The sequence below is a fragment of the Accipiter gentilis genome, chromosome 6 (assembly GCF_929443795.1).
Source record: "Accipiter gentilis chromosome 6, bAccGen1.1, whole genome shotgun sequence".
Classification (NCBI taxonomy): domain Eukaryota; kingdom Metazoa; phylum Chordata; class Aves; order Accipitriformes; family Accipitridae; genus Astur; species Astur gentilis.
The window spans coordinates 24,484,682-24,506,991 of NC_064885.1; the positions used below are offsets into that span (position 1 = coordinate 24,484,682).

Below are 22,310 nucleotides of genomic sequence, written 5' to 3' on the forward strand. Positions count from 1 at the left end.
TCTGCTTTCTTTAAGTGCCTCTTTTCCTTACCCCAGGGGAGCTATGCTCAGATTCATGCTTTTAAGCACCTAGAAGTGTACCTAGCCCACAGCATTCAAACTGCTACCTATGACAGCAACCAAATGCCACCCAGCTTTGTTTAGAATGCTGCCACTAAGCAAGAAGTTACATGAGCATTAGAAAGAAGCACCCCTTGCCCCCAAGATGGAAGGACTTCCCTTGCCTGAGTTGTTTAAGTCATCTTCCTTAGGATAAAGGGGAGTTTTGTTGCTTTAAGAAAAAGGTCTTTTCCTCCTAAGCAAGAATGTTGCTTCTGTCAGTGTCACAGAGTCATTAAGACTAACTGCACTTTGTTTCCCTATGTAATCTGCAGTCTTTAAGAGTCTCCTTCAGGCCTTTCACATTAGTATTCCAATTTTTAACCAGCAATTGAGTTCTGTATTTCTTTTAAGGATGTGTAGACAAACGCTGGAATTAGCATCTCCATAAATATTAGGACAATCCCTATTCCCCATGTACTGGAAAAATAAGATCTTTTTCATCCCTCTTGGTCTCTTAAGATGACAAAGAAGGAAAGGACTCTTATCTTCAGCTAGAAGTAACCAAGCCCCGTGATTACAGAAAGTAAAGATGGAAATTGCAAATACCAAAATGCACCTTTAGAAAGCTCTTACCCTAACATTCATGCAGTTGTAACTACTCCACTTGAAGAGCAAAATCTGAACTCACTAGTTCTGGCTCATTACACTAATGATGTACTGAACTTAATGATAATGACTGCAACTCAGACTGACCTGACTGAAGATTACTCAATAACAGAGCATTTATCTTATGGCAGTTATCCCCAACTAAGTGACAACTAGAAGGTCTGTCAGATTTAAAGCATATATGGACTTGATTAATCTGTGATGGTGTCCAGTTTCCCACACATTTTAGATGCCTCCTCTTCACACAAATGTTAGTCTAGACACTGGTTAACAGTTTACCTGGATAAGTCTTCACAAAGTTCATCTTATTAAAGTCCTCAGAAATATGAAACTCCTAAAAGCAAAGTGGAACTGTTAGAAAAGATACCGTAGTGACATAAGCAATATTGATACCCCAAAAAGAGCAGTAACCTCACAGGCCAGAATTTGCATAGCAGCAACAGATCTCACTAAAAACCAGCAGTTTCTCAGGCTGGACCATAGCACACTGACACACCAACTGTAAATTAAGGTTATTAGCAAACTACATTTTCAACAGGGAGCATCCTTTCAGAACTGAGTTTGCTGAAAGGAGATTATAGGAAGAGATAAGATCTCATTTGTCCCTAGCAGGAACAAAAACCCCTGTATCTTGGTAGTATTTAGAATTTCAGTATCTGAGACTTCATAATGGACAGATTTAAGTGACAGTATTCTCTATTTGATCCATTAGGCTTACTGAAATTTTACAAGTCTCAGTTTATAATTTCAAGTAGTTATCACAAGAATCACTATTCAATTAGTTCTGTGTAGGCTATTCACAGTAGTTATCAGTAGAATCACTATTTATGACACTCATGCAGTACCCTGGCTCCTTAAAGGACTGTTATTATTTTGACCTTATTTTCATAGAGAAAGGAAGCCATTAAAGCATCTGAGAATCACAAGGTTCCCCTCCTTTGCCAAGAAAAGAGGGGAAGACTACAGACCCACTTTCTGTTCTGCCATATGTATCTGCTCTCCAAGAAAGGGAGAGCAATTACAGCAAGAGTATAAAAAGACAGAAGGAAGACTTCCCAGAAAGAAACCAACCCTGCCTCTTGTAATTTTAGAGCTAGTGTTGAAATTTCCACATCATAAAAAGATCTGCAGCAAGAAAATCCAGAGACATGTGCATGGTGAGATACAGGCAGATCCATACTTCTGGCCAGATGCAAGCTAGGGGCAGTTCACAACCCCTGTTAGCACACTGCCATGGCACTCTGCCCAGCTTAATGTACTCCTCAAAATAATTCCTTGATAAAGTGTAATTGTTTGGGTCCACTGCTATGCTAATGGCGCAATGACTTCTTGAGGCTAGCTGGCTCACATCTAGCCAGAAGAACCCTTGTTTACTTGCAGTCCGCCCATGTACAACTCAGGTGAACTGCCAAGATGTTCAGCCATTTAGTGGTAGCTGCATTCCAAAGCGAACGGAAAGAAAACAAATTATCAGCTGCCAGAAACACCTGGTGCTCACAGACAATCTAAGCAATTCTAATCCACATTCTGAAGAAAAGTCACAGCAACTTACCATGATAGCTCCATTATCCTGGCCTACAAATATTCGTCTGCTGTCATGATGATAAGCCATGGCTGAACATGGTGCTGTCAAAAAAGGCAAGCACATTACAGTTATTGAAAAGAAAGTATTAGGATACACATGACATATTAAAACCAATTCTTTCACTCAGGACAAAAGCTGTTTAAGTAGCTTGATAGAAATTAGTCTGCATAGATAATGTCTCTTGGCAAGACAGTTAAATTCCCATATGTGAAGCTGAGGAAAGGTACACTACTACAGGAACTCAGATACACTGCTAGGAACCACATGCAAACATGATTTCCCACCACAAGGTGCAACTCAGTAAGAGGAATTTTACACAGGCTGAGAGCCAAGCTAGCAGCAACAGCATGTGCTGCTGGTTACACTTAAGAACTTGAGCTCACTAAAATTACCTCAAATGGAGTCCTGAGTTGTACACAAGAACAATATTCCATTCATTACATTTGAGGACTGTATCGTTAGAGCGAGCAAAGTGGGAGACAGAAATATGTAATTGCCTGTCAACTTCATATGGAATCATGTCTCAACATCTGCAACTTTAAGGAGACTCATGTTTTTGAGATTACATACAATCTCTTTTAGCAGAAAACCTCCGAAGACCTACTTCCCTTTTTGAAATTAAGAGCTAAAATAGATGTGAAAAGCAATAACAACAAAATTACAATAAAGTGTCCTAATGAAAATTTGCAAAAAAAATTCACTGAAGAATGTCCTTATTAAACTTGCAAATTACAAGGATAAGAAGGATTCAGTGTTCTAAACTAATACTTTCTTCTCCAAGACCCTCAGAAAATGTGGCCTTGAAGGTGTTTTTAGAAATCTAAAGCCAGACAGGACAGTCTGGAATATTACAGCGGTCATATGGCATAAGGACAAGTTGTGCTGGTTTTGGCTGGGACAGAGTTAATTTTCTTCATGGGAAGTAGTGAATGAACTCCTTGTTTTGCTTTGCTTGCACGTGCAGCTTTTGCTTTACCTATTAAACTGTCTTTATCTCAACCCACATCACTTTTACCCTTCTGATTCTCTTCCCATCCCACAGGGGTAGGGAGGAGTGAGCGAGTGGCTGTGTGGTGCTTAGTTGCCGGCTGGGGTTAAACCACGACACAAGTCCATCCTTTGGAACTACCTACAGGCACACTTTATTTTGCATAAACCATTTTAGAACACAATCTGAATAGTCTATTTAAAAAATTGATAAATGGAGCAACTGCTGTAATTTAGATCAACTATTAGAAAAAAAAAATTAGTTGGTATTTCTAACCTAGAGCCTAGGCTACTCAGCCTGCAGCTGAAAAGACACATAACATCAAAGAGTCCAATTCTTTGGTCTTCATTTAACATTTGTATACAAATTGCTGCAGAAATTGTCATTCCAAAGACTATCCTTTGTTTTATGACATTTTATTCTGCCATTGTACTCCCTCTTCTTATATGTGGTATGTGTCTAGGTAGCAACTCTACATTAAAAAAGTTACAGTAAAGCACCCTGGCTGAGTCATGTTTCAAAATCAAAAAAGCACACCGACACTCAAGACCTACTCAACACTGAAGCTGCTACTCAGTATTGCTTTCTTAATAATCTAAATGCTGGGGGAAAAAAACAGGGGAAAAAAAAGGAAAAAAAGATGCACACCTTGGAAAGCAGAGAATATTCTTATGTCTGAACTTTCAGCTAGTGGTTTGAAAAGCTCACTTATTCGGCAGATGAGTTATTTGCCAGAATCTGAGACATCTACAGCTGCAGATCCACACAGTGATTTACCTGGTGAAGGATCTGGTTGTGACAGAATGCTGCCTTAGATCTCACCCACTACGCAGCTAGTTTCAAATTAAAGTCTGAGCTAGAGTTGCTGCAAAGTTCCCAAATTCAAGATCATCAAGCGAATCCAGCACTTGAGGAAATGGGAAGGAGGTATTCCCACACACAGCACAGGTACAAAACCCAAGCTATGCTTGGCCATCATTTACCATCTCCACCATTGTACTTACATGACATGGTGTGGTAGATGCTGGGCCAGTATTGTCCACTGTCTCTCTTCAGCCATACTCGTATTGTTCTGTGTCATGGGAAAAGCAGGGAGAAGACAGTTGTAAATCCATCATCCCTTGCATCTGAACCAGTTCACTACTTCTGTATCAGCTCCAATCCTCTCAGCTTTTGTGCTACTCAAACACAACAGTTTGAGGAACAACATAATAGAAATAATAACACTCCAACAGTACTCTAACATAACAAGAATAATAGTACTAAGAATAGCCACCCTTGGATTCTGAAGTGTTTTCTTCAAAACTGTTTATACATTGAGTTTCAGTAAGCATGAAATAGAAATACTATTTCAGCTCACCTCAGAAAATGCTACATATTGCAATCCTTCAATTCCTCCTCCTTGGCTCTGGCTGATTTAAGTCAAATTCAAGTTGCATGTTCTTCCCAGCTTTGTCAGAGCAAACCACAGCTTGTTTTGTAGCAGATTAAGTGTTTGATATGTTTAAAAAACCCCTATATTTGCAAATCATTCCATTATGGAAGTCTGAACTTCGGAATTCTTACAGCTTCTCTGTGCAACTCATCCTTCAGCAAGCCATATACTAAATATTAGTAACAGAAGCACCTCATCCTCCAGACCAGCATATTACTGACACGTCCATCCCCAAATATTGATGTATGGATCCATAGAGGACATCCTATCTAGTTCAGTATTATTTCCTCTAACCCATGCGTCCACTCCCTCATGTACGAATGACTGCAAAGGACAAGCAATGTTAGTAGCACTGTTACTTTGCACTGCTCCTCTGGCCTAAATACAACAGGATTGATTAGCCAGTCAAACGGGAACTGAAAGAAATTGATAAGATGACTTGGACAGCACGCTAAGGCTCTTTATAAAATTGTTTTTAGTTTGTAACCTTTCAGAATCAGGCATTGGAAGGAAAGGAAAAACAGGCTTGAGAACATTTAGCGTTATACCACTCTCATTACTGTCAAATCCTGGGAGGAGGGATATAAGAGAATCAGCAAGGAAGTGGAAAGTTATTGTCAAAAACATTCCTACAATAGGCACATTTGAAGGGATTCTACATCAAAAAGTTAAGAGTACACATGTAGACAGTGTTAAGGTTATTTTAAGTCTACTTGAAATTTCCTCTCCAAACCATTGTTTGCCACCTTGTTATTGTTTAAAACTAACTTCCTCATTCCTAAATGGAAACCTAAATGATCTGTAAATACGCATACCTGGAAACACTGTCACGAGACTTCATCAAGACAAGTTGTTCTATTTACTTTTAGCTAAAAAAAGGCCTGGTATTTAGAATTTTTTAGGAAAAAAATAGGGAATAGACTTGCTAAATATCATATAGGATTGCCAGTAAGAGTTTAACAAAAAAAGCACAGGAAGGGACTGATATTTTGCATCAGGGCTAGGACTTTTGAGGTTGAAGATATAAAGGTAGCATTCTAATTTTGTAATCCATTTAAGGGCTTTTCTTTAAAAGACCACTCACAAATAAAGCAGACAACGCCCACCCTCAATGTACTACTTTCCTTTTCTAAAACTTGAAATCAATACAGCTGAGTACACACTGCCTCAAAACAATAATTTTCAGCTTTTGAATCAAGTCACTTTTCCACCGGGTCAGTGGCACATTACTCCAGTCCATCATAATCAAACTGTTCCGAACATCTCAGATGATAGCTTCTACCCTTACTAATTTAACTCTTTCACTTCTAGCCAAAATCATGCAATTATTTTTGATATAAAAAGACAAGGAGTTATCATAGTGATTGAGATCATGCATTGCTGATTTTCCCCAAATTAGACTTTGTTTCCTCTCAGTATTCTGGTCAATTATACTAAACTAGGAATTAATATAAAGGAAGCAAGGATTTGTTTTTTCTATGCAAATTATTGCCTGGAAGTATAATTTGTACAGTGATCATCAACAGTACAGTCCCTCACTGAACTTGAGAGCCTAAGCAAATAGCTGCAAGAGTTAGCAAAATTAACTTCTGAAAGCTTCTTATTTTGGTTTAAGTAAGATTAGACCTTCACTAGCCTTGTGCTTGCAAAGATAAGCTGTCAGACAGCTTTATATCTAATTATACAAAGCTCTGACTGAGCAAAATTTGAAGAGGTTGTTTCACCATAGTCAGCAAATAACCTGTGCCAAAATCCCACTTCTCCTTGATTCTTTTACAGACCTATTATTGTGGTGCATCTCCATTTATTAAGACAAATTATTTGTGAAATACCAGTTCTAGCTTAAAGGACTATAGAAGCCCTCCACTTCCAGAATCTCCTTCTACCATGAAACTGTTTTATTATGAGAACCACCATATCAACCCTAGAGTCTTTAGCAGTCTTTTCAAAACTTCATCTTTATTTAATGAAGAGGCCTGTGCTCAGTACCTGAGAAGAGCTGGCTATCACTCACCTTTCCTTAAGGATTCCCTACTAAGGGCCTAGAAAGACACAGGTTGGTTTGACAGCAGTCACAGTAAGGATATGAAAATGTTGAAACTCATTAAGGAGTACTCAGAGATAGATACCTATTTTTTAAATTATAGTAGACTCAGATATCTGAGAGTGGCAGGAGGAGGTAAAACAAGATTAAAATAGACCTCTAGACTTCCTCAACATTGAGTATTGAACCAGGAGTTGCTTTCAGCTGGAAAGCATGCACATTTATAGAAGAGTAATTCAAAAGGTATTTTTTTGGTTGGGTGGGGGTTTTTTTTATGTAATATAAAGAAACACACACAAAAGCCATCTTTAAGCAATATTGAGTGTGGCCTTACCAATTTCTAAGGATTTTAATTGTTCTCAATTGCTCTTTCTTTTACAGAGTGAGTAAGCACCCAATGGTGCTGGAGAAAAAGTTTGGGGTTTGAGACCAAAGAAAATCCTTCAGTGTTCCAACAGTATTTGTGCTCATGCCACATATGCTGCCCTCTAAAAGCCAAATGCACGTATGTTAGGGAGAAAGAAGTGATGAAAGATTGGCAGGCAAATCCAAACTTGTTACAATACAAGCGCTGCAGCAAGTACCACACAGCTACGCTAGCCCTGTTCCAAGAACTGCATGTTCCTAACCCCTTCAAACCACTAACAATTGCTTTCCTATCTGAAATCAATCACTAACAACTGTTTTCCTACCAAGAACAGAAGACTGCATTTTTCTGGTAGTCAAAATAAACTGGAAGTATTACACTGCTACTGACCGTGTTCCCAAAACAGCATTAGGAATCTGTTTTAATCACAGTGCAATGCAAGCTCAAGGACACAGCTTGTAGTTGATGCTTTTTATTGAATTTCTTCTCACTAAAAGTTTATTTTTGACCAATATTTAAGTTCCATAACTGAAAAAAACCCCTTAATACTGCAACTTAAGCAGTAGTTGCAATGCAATAGCAGCTGCTGATGGTCACAGAACACCAGCATTCAGATGTGCTAGTGGCTCTAGAGATCCTGTTAACCTGTGGTAAAAAGAGTACCTTAATCTTGCATTTAGGGTCATGTACACTAGCTTATCATCCCTCAGCATCCCCACCTACAGCTGGGAAACACTCATCTTGCCTTAGTTATTTGTTTGCTGAGAACAAGGATAATAAGGCTAAGTCCAGAGATTTGACTGTATCACAGATCTGTGCAGCCCACACTGGCCTACTTCAGCTCTGAGAAAACACGAGCCAGCCTCAAACAGCCAGATCTAACCCACAGCTGGTACCTGAGCTGACTGCCCAAGCTGAGGGACACACTGCAACAAATCCAAACGTTGCAAAGCCAGGGTCATGCAAGATGCCTGTAGGGACACAGAGTTAATCATCCCTTCTAGGTAAGCTCTGAGAAAGCTTCACAGATGGCAAAGTATCCTGCCAAATAATCAGATCGGGAAAAGTAACTATTTAACTTTTGCAGGTATTCCTGCTTCCTTTTTTGGCTTCAAAACTTTAAAAAAAGAGCTGCATTTTTATTGGTATTCACAGATCTACTATGGCGTCTTTTGTACCCTCAAAAAGAAAATAGAACCATTACCTATCATACTAGGAAATATAATTTAAAATAGAAAGAACTACAACTCCTCTAACAAGAGGATAATCTACAACATTCAAAGAGAATGTTTGCACACCTATGTTTTCCTCACTACTTAAACTTGCAAACGCATTCCTCTGAGTGGTTATTACGAAATACTTGACAGCTTTAGCTGTATTAAGATGTAATCAAAAATACTTTGGACCTACTCTTTTGGTGTACACAGCAGCTCTTTTGCTTCTTGAACTCCATACTTTGTTTGCTGCTAGCAGCATAATCAGTTCTGCAGCATTAACACTTACACCCCGTCTTTAGTAAACAAACAGGAGAGCAGTAAGTTTGACAACATGTTACACTGTAGGTGAAGGATATGTGAGTGAATAGGCTTTCATGTATTGTAGGAGGTATCCCAGATTAGAGGTAACACAGTGCAACAGTTTCTGAAAGTTTAAAGATCTAAGTAAACTCCCTTAGTAAGGCAGGCAACATGAATTTAGCCTTGAGTCCAAAGCTTAGAAATTTACACACACCATAAGTGGGTAACAGCCTCTGCTCTCCTTGCACAGTCTGTATCTGACATCAAAACTTGCCCAGATAAAAAGATGCAGCTGCATCCTTGGCTCTTACCAACACAGACTGCTAACCTTCAGCATTAGACCTCCAAGGTTAAAAGCTGGCATTGTCTGCTACAGGCAAACCTCTGCAAGCCTCTACCATACAATTCTGTTCATGTTTAACTCAGATATGAACTTTTAAAAATTGCTGTTTCCTCTTCTCTCCTTCAGAAAGCGTATCAAAACAAACTGAACACAAACACGTTAAGATTCAGCCCACACTGGCACCCAAAAAGCCAGCTTCATCCTGCGCAGTACTAAGATACCAGAACAACCGCACATAAGAGTGGAATAAAAAGGACTCTGTCCAGTCCCATCCAAAACGTGTTATCCAACATGTACCACAGAAAGTTATTCCCACAGGAAGGGGAAAGACCAACCGAGTCCATCTTCCAATCAAAGCCAGAAAACATACCTAACACATCCAAATGTCACTGCTTGCTGCAAACTAGGTACAATTACTGCCATGGTTCAAGAAGCAGCAGTATGTACTACTGCTTCAAAGGGTCGAGATTCAAATGCTGCTGCTTTTAAATAGGCATTACAACAGTGAAGGAAGCTGTTTAGCTCTTTACCAGGCAGGAAATTACATTTTAAACTCTAAGAAGCCCTACTAAGTTGCACAATCAAGCTCTGAAGAGGCAGGTACTGTTCTGTGGAGTCACAAAACTCTGTTTCCCTCTGTTACATACCTTTCACTGCACACATTACACGGTATGATGTCCTACGGTCTAAGAGCATGAAAATATTTAATACATTGACATCTAATTGTACAGTCTGAAAAGCACATATGCCTTTTATCCTCTGATCCTGCTAATGCTGTGCTGAATCCTTCCAGCACCCAAAACTCCAGCATTCTGGAAGCTTGGGAAAGACGACAAAGATATCTGCCACATGCTAAAAGTTGATGGTATAATCCCCGACACCAATATTAATGCACTTAGGAGCACTTCTGTGACGGCCTATTACAACAGGCACCCAATCTGATGGCTGAAAAAAATATTTTTAGGAATAGGAGCCTGACTCCAAGTGCTTCAGAAAAAAATATTTTCAAATAGCCTTTAAACAACATAAGGAAATCTTTGCTTTCAGTTACTCCAAACTTACAGTATTTGTACTTCAGGCTTTTAGAATTCAGCAATGGATGTTTACTCCAGTCCCAATAATTGACAGCTCATCTAAGAATTAAGTATTTTAATCTTCAGGGGGAAAAAAAAAAAGGGGGGGGGAAGGGTGGTAGAATCCAATTAGCCACTTTAAGGAACTACTTAATAAGCCTTCCTCTTCCAAATTCAACTACTTCTACTTCTGTTTTCTAAAGAGTTCAACTGGCACTTGAAAACAATTCTTAGCATGCCAATGAAAAATACGTTCTTACCATCTCCCAATAGGAAGTGAAGATAGACTAGCACTTTCTGATTCTGAGAAATGCTGATAATCAACACCAATAAGTGTGGCTATAGCTTCACATTTTTTAATATCAGATTTATGTTGCCAGGTCCCTGAGAAGTAGGACAAATTTGACAGTGTTTCCACCTGATCTGCATAAGAGCACCATAACACGTCCTATACAAATTTTGTCGCTTTAATACCAGCTAATGAAAAACTAACAATATGTGGTAAACTTCACTTAAACCAGGACAAGTCTACATCCTTTGCACTTGATCTGTTCCCCTCCACATCCAAATCTTGAATGCCTTGACTAACAGTAAGCTTATAAAGTTACCATGTGCTGTTGCTAGCTGGTCTGTTTGCTATTTTTGACCTTAAAATAAATGGCAGAAAACCTAGTTTACCACTTCAAATAACACCATAGCTCTGCTGATTTTCAGCATTCACATCCTACTTTTTCTCGCAAGGTCAGCCTTTTCAAATAAGAATTTATGCAAAAATTAATGCAAATTCAGTTTTAAAAGTTTTATATGATAACAGTAAAATCATGCCTCCACCAAGCTACATCTCAAAGAATGCACTTTCATACTTTAATGTGGTCCTTTCAAACACCACTGCAGTTTCTGGACGGGAGCACTTAAGAAGTATCTCCTACCCCTCTCACATTTAAAAGTCACTTTCCACATAGCACGGAGTAATTCCAGCTCTCACCAGTACACTGCAGGCCCCTCCCCCCTCCCCTAGCCAACAACCCTCTGTGCTACTTGCTTCCCCATTTCCACTTTTGTTTCATCTGAATAACCGCTTAATGATATTACCAGCTTTTATGACAGATGTTTCACATACTACGTGAGCCAGGGCCAGGATCAGGATTAGACTCTGAAGACGTTTTCCCTTCCAACCAGGAATCACTGTCCTCAGCAGCTCATCACCGCCTCTCCCCTCGGATGTGCCAACTCACTCCCTGAACTGTTTCAGCCAGAACGAAGCAGGAGACCTTCAGACAGAGCCATCAGCATGGTCTTGTTTTGACTGAAGCAGCTCAGGGAGCTCCAACCCTCTTGACAGACAGAGGAAGCAATAACGTACCTACGAGTGATTTAGCCAGCACACCTGAAGGCAGAGGAAAACCTATTCCCACATTTTTGGTCCTGCCAGTAACCGCTGCAGAACCCTTTTACTCACACAAATGAGTTGTACTTTTCCATCTACTTCGCAGGGGCTGGAAAGCGCGCATGAAGTACAACAGCTTTTTCCTATCGGCAGGGGAACGCTGTCAGCCCTGCGCTCCCGAGCCCCGCTCCCACCCGCAGCCGTGTGGGCTCAGCCGCTGCCCCCCTCCACGAGCTCCGGGAAGTCGGCTAACGCTATTTTCCTCCCTCGAACTGCAGCTTCGGTCACTTCCTTATGGCTCCAGGCAAAGAGTCATGGCTGCGTGCCCCCTGGCAAAGTTACAGCGTAAAAGCTGATTTCCCCCCGCCCCACTGCTACGCTTCCCCGGCTCGGCTGCCACCTCCCGCCGGGACCGCGCCGCCGCTGAGCCCGGTTCCGGGCGGGGCGGGGTGTCCAGGATCGGGGGTGCGGAGGCTCAGCCGCAGCCCCGCACGGAGCGGAGACCGCCAAGGGAGGGGAAGGGAGGGGAGCGGACCCGACCCGACCCGACCCGACCCTCCGCCGAGGGGCCGCCCGGGCCGGGCCCGCCCTGCCCGCCCGCTCCCGCCGCCGGCGCCCCGGCCTAGCCCCTTGCCGAGCCCCCGCCGGGCAGCGGGCCCGGAGGGGCCTCACCGCCCCGTGAGGCGGCCGCGGCCGGCGGCCTCCGCTTACCTGTCCTCGCTGGCCGTGATGACGCCGTCCTCCTTGGGGATGAGAAGCGCGGCGCTCACCACGTCCTGGTGCCCCTCGACCTTGCTGAGGAGGACGGGCCGGCTGCTCTGCGGCCGCGAGTGGATCTCGGCCGCCATGTTGCCGCGGGACCGGCCCGGCGCCCATCAGCTGACGGCGCGGGGAAAGCGCGGCGGCCGCCGTAACGCTGCGTGTAGCGGCGCCGCCCCGCCCCGCCGGGCCGAGGTGCCCCGTGTAGCGGCGCAGCCACGGCGGCGCGCTTGACGTCGTCCGTGGCGCAGGGCGGGCCGGTGGCAGGCCTGCGCTCTGGGGTAGCGGAGCCGCCTGTGGGGGAAGAGCGGGAAAAGACGATGCGGCTCAGGGCCGGGGTCGCCGGCAGCTCGCCCGCTACGGGGTACGGGAGCCGCCACCTCCAGGGGGGCTGTGGCGTCCCAGGGAGCGGAAGGCGGCCCTGGGCTCAAACACGGGTTTGCGTGGCCTGGGCTGCGGGGCTGACCGTGCTCTCCCGGACGCGAACCGCAGAGCCCCGCTCGGGACAAGCGCTGCTGCTGTTAAATACAGTTCGCGCCGTTACCCTGGCGCCCCGCGGAGCCCGCCGCCCGTGCCCGGCTGGCCTGGCGCCACGGTAAGGCGGCAAAGAAAAGGATATTCCCCCGGGAGTGCTCAATGGAAGGATGCGGACCGAGGAAGGATGTGCAGTCACAGGAAATGTACCAGCTTTATATCTTCTAAACTAGAAGCGGCTGTAAGCCTCTATCCTTTAGTTCTTAAGCGGCTGGATTGTGCTGGTTATTGTCTTCGTGGCCGGTGCACGTCAATATTGGCCAGGTAGTTGGTTAATCAACAGCAGAACTCCTCCCCTCGGTGCTGGTTTTTTGGTAGCTGCTGCGTCCATGGCCCGGGCCCTGTTTGCACCTTGGAGTCCAATCCTGAACCAGAGCTGCTGCTTGTCCTGACAAGGGACCGCCAGGGGCTGGTGGAGAGGTTACTGGAGCTGGTCAGGACCCTCCTCTGCGAGCAGAGATGGGAGTCTCTAATCCCAGGTCTAGCAGATATGTAAATATTTGAACAACAGTGTGTCTGGATATAACCAACACACAGACTGAGCTTACATGAAAATCCTAACTGTAAGCTGGGCAAAGCTATTTCTGCTCAGGATGTCCAACACAGAACTGTGCCCAGAGACAGGATCTACAAGATGAGGCGAGGACGAACCTTGCAGGGCATGGCGGTGGGGAGTGTACCATCTCATAGGCCATCACAGACCATGTCACATACCTGCAGGCGGGAGGCTGAATGAGGCTTCCCCAGGCTCCTGGAGGGGGGCAGCAGACAGCAATTATCTTTCCCCTGACCTGGCCCAAGAGAGGAATTTTATCTGCCTTGCTGGCTTTCCCAGCTATTTGCTAGACAGCAAAGGAAACAGACCCAGGAAGACTGGGTCCAGCTTAAAGTTTTTAAAATACTTGTGGTTACATACACTTTGCTTTGCCTTCAGCTTTTCCCTGTTCCCTAGTCTTTCCTCTGTATTTCAAGAGTCCACTTTTCTTACCTCCCGAATGCTGCCCACTCCCCACTCATTCAGCTCATGCCTGTGTCATGGTGCTTTTCTTTCTCCGGTGTTCCTCTTTTGGTCCAGTTACTAAACTTATAACCTGCTTTTTCTCTCTATTTCTTATCCTTCCCCAACCTATTTTTTCCACCACCTTGTTTGAACTGCCACTGTAATTGCAGCAAGTCAATCCAGCCCTGCACTACCTCACATCTCCTATGGTTCTGAAGAGGCTCAGCTATAAGATGAAGTGGCAAGATAACAGTCCCTGTAACAGGGGACTGACTATGTTCACTTCTTCCAGGGTTGTGCAAGCCTTCACCCAGGCTTCACAGGGAGACGTTGCGGGAGGACGTGTGGAGGAAATGGGTCTTTCCAAAACACGTGACTCTGTGCAGAGCTACCCCAAGAGCCTAGCCCAGAGCCTTGGGGGGAGGTAGGTGCCTCAATCCCCTTGGAATCTAGGAGAGTTAAACATCTATCTCCTTTTGAGGCTCTTGGTCTCCATGTCTACGGACCTTACACTTGCTGTACCCTACAGGGAGCTTTAGGATTTCTCCCAGTGCTTTACTGCTCGATACCTGCTCCAGAGCTGAGGTCCAGCAGAGCTGCTCACTCAGCCCTCTGCACTTGGGGGTGCTGGCTACATACAAACATGCTTGTGCAGGAACACCTGTAATCATTTACCAGTTCCTCATACCAGGACCACCTTTACCAGAAGCTCTACAGGTAAGCTTAATAGTTTATTGAGTAATGTGCTGGTCTATAGTGCTGCGAGAATCTGGCCTGAATCCTATTCGTAAAGGAGGATCTGGTGCGTGGCAGTCCGACCTGGCTGCCGAGGACAAGACAAGACTCCACGCCTGGTCTAACAAATCAGCCCAGTACAGACAACAGACAATGATCACATAAGTGAAATACATGGCACAGCTGAATCTAAAATCCTTCAAACACATTATTTCAGGCCTTGACTATGTTTGCTGTACAAAGCTTCCCTGTGCTTGCAAACAGCAATACAGAGCTTAGCCCAGTGGAAATACCTATAATCAGAACTAATAATTCTCTCATAATCCAAGCAGCCACCGAAAGACACCTTGTTGCCCAATGCTCTTTTTTTCCTCTGCTTTTTAAACCTGACCTGCTTAGCTCATGCCAATTGTCAGAAATGAGATTCTGGATCTCTGCCCAAAGAAGAGAGGGGAAGGCAGCATTCTTCCCATACAGAGACTTCACAGCAGGGACCCGGTATGAATGTGCAGCTATAGGATGGCTTATCCACAGGGAAAGATTTTCACAAACAACTACCCAAAGACTTTGTTAGATGACTAGTGGTTATGAGCTCTTTTTAAATCTTCCTTTTTTTAACCTTCCTTTTTTATCACGTAAGACGTTCCCTCCAGCCTCATCATCTGGTACTCATCATCCTGCTGACCTTGACTTAGGATTGTGGTGAAAATGCATTTTGGCTCAGAGGTACACCCTTCTGCCAGCTCTTCCATCGCCTGAGCAGGAGCAGGGGATATGAAAATACCTTGTGTTTTCCACCTCCAGAATCACAACCTACTGGATCCTCCTTGCTAAACCCTTCCTCCTCCGCCTCCCTTTCTCCAGCTTGCCTCCTGTTGCCTCCCATACAGTCACAAAATATAGCACTGTCATTCTCCCCTCCTTCCTGTGCTGCTACAAATTACTCATGCCATAGCATGCCATGATGGTCAGTCTAGTTTTAAGGCATATTGTTCCAGGTAAATAACACCACAGCCATATGGCACCTTGCCCTGAAGTAGCAGGATTCCCATTTCTGTTCACAAGACTTGGAAAGGTGCTGCACAGACCTGTTTCTTAGGCTGGATCATGTCAGCTTTTCTCCCACAGCAGAAATCCCGCAAAAGCTGTTCTTCTGTGAATAAAAGCCATTCCCTGAGCAGACCACATTTGTATTGCTCCTTGCTCGTGCCGGCCCTTGTTCCTCCTCTTGCTTCTGTGTCTCTGGAGGACCCTGGCACAGCACATTTCATCTCCTTTGCCTTTAGCAGGAGCACACCTTACCCCGGCAATTCTTTGCCAGTGTATCCTCCGCACTGGCCTCTGTCGTGTGGAAGAGGAGAAGGCTTCACTTTCCAGCTCCTTTTAACAGGCAAAGAGCCATCAGCCAGGTTACCTCTCCACAGCTTTCCAAGTTAAACCGGGCATAATTGGCACAGCGTCAGCCATCAGGCATCCCTGAAAGTGAGACAGGAAGGTAAAGGAACCCCCCCAAATCGACCTCCCCTCTCTCCCGTGTGCCCCGTCACACCAGAGTCCCGCAGGGGACCAGCACGGGTGGCAAGGCGGCGACAAGGGCCACAAGCACCTGGGAAGGGCAAAGCCGCCCAACGCTTCAGCGTGCGGGAACGGGGAGGGAGAGCAGGCAAAGGCTTTCCCGGGGGGATCCTGGCCACTGGCAGCCTGCCGCAGGGCTTCTTGCTCCAGCCGCCCTGCCGTGAGACGACGGAGCCCTGGTCTGAGCTCACGGGGAGGACAAAGAGGCCCTCCCAAAACAGCTGGGAAGGCAACCTCCTCGCCCGGGAGGAGCGGGAGCCGAAGGAATAGCTCGGAGCATCGCCTCCCCCTCCTGCAGGCAGGCTCAGCAAGAGAGCTCGGAGGTGCTGCTCAGGCCGCGCAAGGCTCGGGAACGCTGGTTGAAGTAAACAGCCTTTCCTTAGAGAGGCGGGAGGGGGGTGTGGGGGGGGGCTGTATGTTCAAGCCTTGGCCACGAGAGGGGGCTGCGGCCCCGCCGGGGGAACGGCGGCCGAGCGCGCGCCGGGGCCGCGGGGACAGCACCTCCCGGCAGCCCGCCGGGCTCCCGGTAAGGCCGCGAAGCCCGGAAGCTCCCGCTGAAATACCGCCACGCGGAGATGCCACAAGGCAGGAGATTCGCCCGCCCGGCCCTTCTGCTTGACCCTGCTTCTCAGGAGACACCCTTCAGAGCTCCCACCGGAGGAAACGTAACAGAAAAAAACAGAACGGAACCATTCAAATTCCATCATTTCCCCTCAGAATTTCTTTAGTTTTTTTTTTTTTTTTTTTTTTTTTAAGTACAAAGGGGAGCATTGAGGGTGGCACTGCTTCTCAAGGGGACACGAGCTGGCCCTGGTCCGCCAGGGACCCCACGATGCCTGCTGAGGACAGCAGCCAGCCTGGGCCAGGGCAAGGGACGTTTTCCAAGATGGGCCAGAGGTGACACGGGTCCGTGCTTCCCGTGGGCAGGCACCTACCAGTGAGGCCTTGAACAGCCCAACAGCAGCAGCGTCCCCACCTCAGCTGTTTTAGGAAGGTGAAATTGCCCAGGCTGGTCAGATACAACAAAAGATACGGCGCTGCCTTCCCCACTCTCCGCCGCCTGTTCAGATCCCAAACCAGCCAGCGCGAATTAGTCTGGAAGTGAAGCAAAAGCCGCCCGTGAACCAAGGAGACATGCCCAGCCCTTTGATCTAGGGCAGGGTGGCTCACAGCCAGCAGAATTAACCGATGGCCACAGCCTCCAGGTGCTCGGTGCCCCAAAGGAAAAGCATCTGATTCACTGCCCCTGTTGCACCAACACCCATCAGGAGCTGGTGCGCTTAATTACAGAGAACTTGGTGCATTAGGAGCCCAGATCCAATATTCAAGGGAGATGCCGTAGGCTTAGCAGCCAGGAAAGGCTCAGGGAAAGTAATCCTTTGCTCAGGGCTAATTGTACATTGGAGATACACTGGAATGGACATGTCAGCATGTTAATGCACATAACATCCCAGACAGGGTCCAATCTTCCAGATTATAACAGTTATCCCCACCATGGCCTTGAAGGCAAAAATGGCATCCCTGGGAACTTCAGCATGATCAGAAGGGCAGAGAGGACTGAAGGCAGCGCAGCACTAAGATGGCTGTGTTACTGTGAGCTAGCAGTATCCACCCAAGATGACTCCATGTCCCTGCAGCATGCAAAAAGCATCATTAGTCAAGAGCTCACAGAAAATTATCATCTGTTAAGTGACCAGTGTCCACTTGGCTGTTGCAGCAAGCCTGGCAAACCGAGAGCAAGGAGATCTGCAGTCTGTCATCAGCTCCAGCACCAGCCTCCTGGGGAAGAGAACAGACTGCGTCACCCTCCACAGCTTCTACCTTCAGGTTCCCCTACTGCCTTTGGTAGGGCTTGTCTCCTCCTGGACATCACATCAGGCACCCAAGACTATCACAGCCTCCTGGCACCACAGTAATAATGGGAATTCTTAGTGTTAGACAGGTTTCAACCACTACAGGCAGTGGTAGCATTACTAATAAATACATGCAGCTTAAATTGATTGGACTAAGCTAAAGGGCTTTCTCTTTGAAGAACAAGGGAGAGTCTTTAGAAGATTGCTTACAAAGAGATATTGGAATTTTTTTTTTCATCTTTATTAACACACTCTGCTGCTGGGAGGCAACGCAGCCATGTTTTTAAAGGAGCAGATGCTGTCATAAGAGGGCTGCCACCAGGGAATTCTGTGTGATGCCAAGGGATGAACAGCAGTTACCCCTTTACATGGGCTGAGGATCTGGCCCCTTGTAGTGGGTTTGTGGGGCAAGGTTTTGGTAGCAGGGGGGTTACAGGGGTGGCTCTTGTGAGAAGCTGCTGGAAGCTTTCCCTAGGTCCGACAGAACCAATACCAGCCGACTCCAAGACAGACCCACCGCCAGCCAAGAGCAAGCCCATCAGCAATAGCACCTCTGGGACAACAGATTTAAGGAGAAAAAAAAAGTTGCAGGGCACACAGAAATGGCAGCGAGAGAGAGGAGTAAGAACATGTGAGAGAAACAACCCTGCAGACCCCCAGGTCAGTGAAGGAGGAGGGGGAGGAGATGCTCCAGGCACCAGAGCAGAGAGTCCCCTGCAGCCCATGGGGAAGACCATGGTGAGATGGGTTGTTCCCCTGCAGCCTATGGAGGTCCATGGTGGAACAGATATCCACCTGCAGCCCAGGGAGGACCCCACACCAGAGCACAGGGATGCCCAAAGGAGGCTGTGACCCCATGGGAACCCCAACACTGGAGCAGGCTCCTGGCAGGACCTGCAGATCTGCACAGAGAGGAGCCCACGGAGCAGGTTTTGTGGCAGGACTTGTGACCCCATGGGGGACCCATGCTGGAGCAGCATGCTCCTGAAGGACTGCACACCATGGGAAGGACCAACAGCGGAGAAGTTTGTGGAAGACTGTCTCCCATGGGACAGACCCCACACTGGAGCAGGGGAAGAATGTGCAGACTCCTGCCCCTGAAGAGGATGAAGTGGCAGAGACAACATGTGATGAACTGACCATAACCCTCAATACCCACACCCCTGTGGGGGTAGGTAATTGGCAAGTGATCTCTCCCTGTCCTTATCTCAACCAATGAGCCCTTTGTTATATTTTCTCTCCTCTGTCCAGCTGCAAGGGGGGGTGATAGAGCAGCTTTGGTGGGCACCTGGCCTCCAGCCAGGGTCAACCCACCACACCCCTCCCTACCCTCTCCACTCTGTCCAGCAAACAAGATTTGAAAACTACAAAGTGTTAGTGAAACATGGAAGTTGTAAAAGAAAAGCAGCCTTTCAGAGCTCTCCAAAGTTAGGAAGACAAAGTTGATAATTTAGCAGATTAATAGCCTGCTATTTTTTCCTGTGAATTACTTCATGCATAACCACTTTCTTCATTACAAGTCTGGCTCAGGAAAAGTATGGCAAGTTTTACTGAACTCTTCCTCCCTACTTAGTCTCTAGGCTAAAGCAATTATAACCACAAGCATTTTCCATGATCATTCCCTGCCCAGGGCTTCAGTCTCATGTTACTGAAGAGGTAACAGTCTCTCTGGGCTTTCCACCTCAGTAAAGTTTACAAAGGATGCATTACCTCCACTTTTAAAAATGGAGAAACTGAGGCATATCTAGGGAAAGCAGCCAGTAACAGCAGATACACTCCTACTTTAAGTTACCAATCCATTGTTAAGTCATGAGTTCTACACATTCCATCTCACACTGTTCTTGTGGACAATTCCTCCCAAGCCCCTCCTCCTGCCTCCTGCTCTCAAGCAGGGTGCAGGGCTGACCATGTTGCAGGGCTCAGGGGCCCAAAACCACCTCAGCTTTTCCATGGAGTGAAGACAAAGTTCAACTGCAAAGCAGTAGGGAGTAAAGGAGGAACAGATTGAAGCAGACCCAAGTAGCACGAGCATTCACCTTAGGCTTGATGTTCCTGGACACAAAGATTAAAAAATTAACAGACAACCTCTGCAGATGGCAGGCTTCCCCAAAGCCTTTCAAGAGCAGCTAAGAGACTGCTACAGTAAGGGTTAATAAGACTACAGTAAGCATAGGCCTAACACTAAAACATCACACTGAACTGTAGTTACTCTGTCAAGGAGGACTGGAAATTTGATATGAATCAACTCCCAGGACTGAAAAGCACAGACAGTTTTTTTACAGCATTACTAAAAAGGAAGTTTTTAGCAGCAAACCTAACCCTCTCCTTCCCAGGCTTTTATTTCACCTCCCTTCATCCTGAACTCCTTTACAAGCAAATACCATAAGCATCTTAGTTCAGCCTTTCCCAGCACTGAAAAAAAATACTGCTTCAAGCGTCATAAGTGGCAAAGCTGAAAAACCCTTTTTCATAGTGGTGACTTATTTCAGCCATGTACTGCAGAACCCTGAAGCTCCCAAGTAGCTGCTAAATGTGACATTCCCCACCAGTTTACTCAGAGCTCAGCCTGGGCAGGTATTGGGCTGAATAAGCCCAGCCCAATCAGGCTGAATAAGCCCGTTCATGTTTTCCAAGCCACGCTCTTTGTTGTCCAGCTTTTGCCTGGTTGCGGGAAAGAGAAAATGCTCACAGTTACTCTTTGTTCAGTGCTCTAAGCAATCATCTTATTTCGCAAATTATTTCAGGACTAACAGAAGGGACCAACAGTTGTTTACAGTTTGTCACTGCATTTTTTTTTTTCTTGCCCACATCTAATCCCAAGCCTGCTTGCTGCACAGAGCATACACTGCTGCCGTGTGCAAGCCCTATGGGAGTTCAGTTTGAGTGCCAACCCCTTAATATTTGAATTCTTACCACAAATATCAAATAGAAGCAACTGCAAAATTAATTCTCATATTGTAATTTAATTTTAATATCAAAAAAGCAATACTGTTACTCTGAAATACAATCCCACACTGCTCCAGAGCCCTAAGATGGCACCTTGCACCCCAGCAGGCACTTCTCACATACATCATGCCTTCTGAAGTCCAGCTCAGGTCCTAGTTATACAGTTTCTGTGAGGCAACATTTCTATTTTTGCAGGAAAAACCATACCCAAGCTAGATGCAAGACAAACCAATGCAAGCGTCACTGTAATTGTTACTGAGTTTTGTACAATTCCATTACTGCTTTTGCTCCTTACCTGCATGAGATACAAGGAGTTGAAGGCAAGGCTGGCTAGGCTAGCCAGGAGAGCCTTCCTGCTCAGCATCAGAATCTTTAGTTAATCTGCGCAGCACTGGGATCTTTATTTACATCAGTCATGCACTTAAGAGGTTTTTCTTTTTTTTTCTTTTTTTTTTTTTTTTTTTGGTTGGTTGGTTGTTTTTGTCTTCTGCCTGCATGGCTCACTTTCTCTTCAGTAAGATTGGAAGAGAACTAGATTATGCTAGTTTCTCCATTTACCTCTTTGGAGTTGAGTGCAGGAGACCTAGCCCTTAGCATGCAGCACCACAAGACACAGCAGGAGTACTTCTCTCCCAGTTCATGAGTATTTGGTGGTAGGCAACTAATACATCCCGTAAAAGACAGCTAGCCAGATTTATTCTTCTTTAAGTTTGCAGTAATCAACTCAAGCAGGAAAAGAGAGGCCAGCAGTTAGAGCCAGACATTCTTTCTGTAGAGCTGTTTTGTAACTCCCCTCCCCCTTACTAAGTTAGTGCCTGTGCATTATCTGTGGCATTATGAGCTCTCACCCTGGGTCAGGACTGGCCATCCATGACACATTCAGATATTTTCTGCTGGAAGCATTTTCACTTCATCTTGTATTCTTACCTGACAAAGAGGCTCAATGCTCATTCATCCTCCAGCTTGTGGATACATGCAACTGTCATCTACTTACACCAGGGCTGAGTGTCAAACACTGCAGGAATTTCTGCCCACAGATCACCATCAGCTGGCTCCCCTCACTGCAAGCATGCCCTTAAGAGAAGCAACTAATATCAAAGATTTACCTTCCCCATCCAAATCCCTCAGTTGCCGCAGGAGCCGTACAACATGCTTGCAAACAAAAAAACATCTGTGACAAGGCAAGGGGATTTACTGCTTATCTTTTGAAGAGTTTTGCACTCAGGAGACTCCTGTAAAGAGCTGCAAACATGCAAATGTGCACATAACCTACACCATAGGGAGCAGGAGGAAAGACCCTGAAGGTGCAGTGAGATGTCCTCATATGGCAGTTTTAGCAGCAACTTGGGCATAGCAAATACAAAGAGTTTGCTCTTCAGCTACTGAACCTATGGATAATTCATCCACAGCAGAATGACTTCAGCAGAAAAGGTAATCAGCTGCAGGCAGTTAAAACAAAAC

At 45.6% G+C, this 22,310-nt stretch overlaps 1 protein-coding gene across 1 annotated transcript in view; it reads right to left on the reverse strand.

Moving 5' to 3' along the window:
- Positions 1-12,368, reverse strand: part of WDFY1 (WD repeat and FYVE domain containing 1) — a 30,486-nt gene extending 18,118 nt beyond the window's left edge. The window contains exons 1-4 of the mRNA XM_049803680.1: positions 12,159-12,368; positions 4,286-4,353; positions 2,261-2,334; positions 988-1,042 (exon numbers count right to left, since the gene is read on the reverse strand). Coding sequence (XP_049659637.1) covers positions 988-1,042; positions 2,261-2,334; positions 4,286-4,353; positions 12,159-12,295 — 334 coding nt within the window. The 5' untranslated portion in view covers positions 12,296-12,368. The remainder of the gene's footprint in view (positions 1-987; positions 1,043-2,260; positions 2,335-4,285; positions 4,354-12,158) is intronic.
- Positions 12,369-22,310: the final 9,942 nt, after the last annotated feature.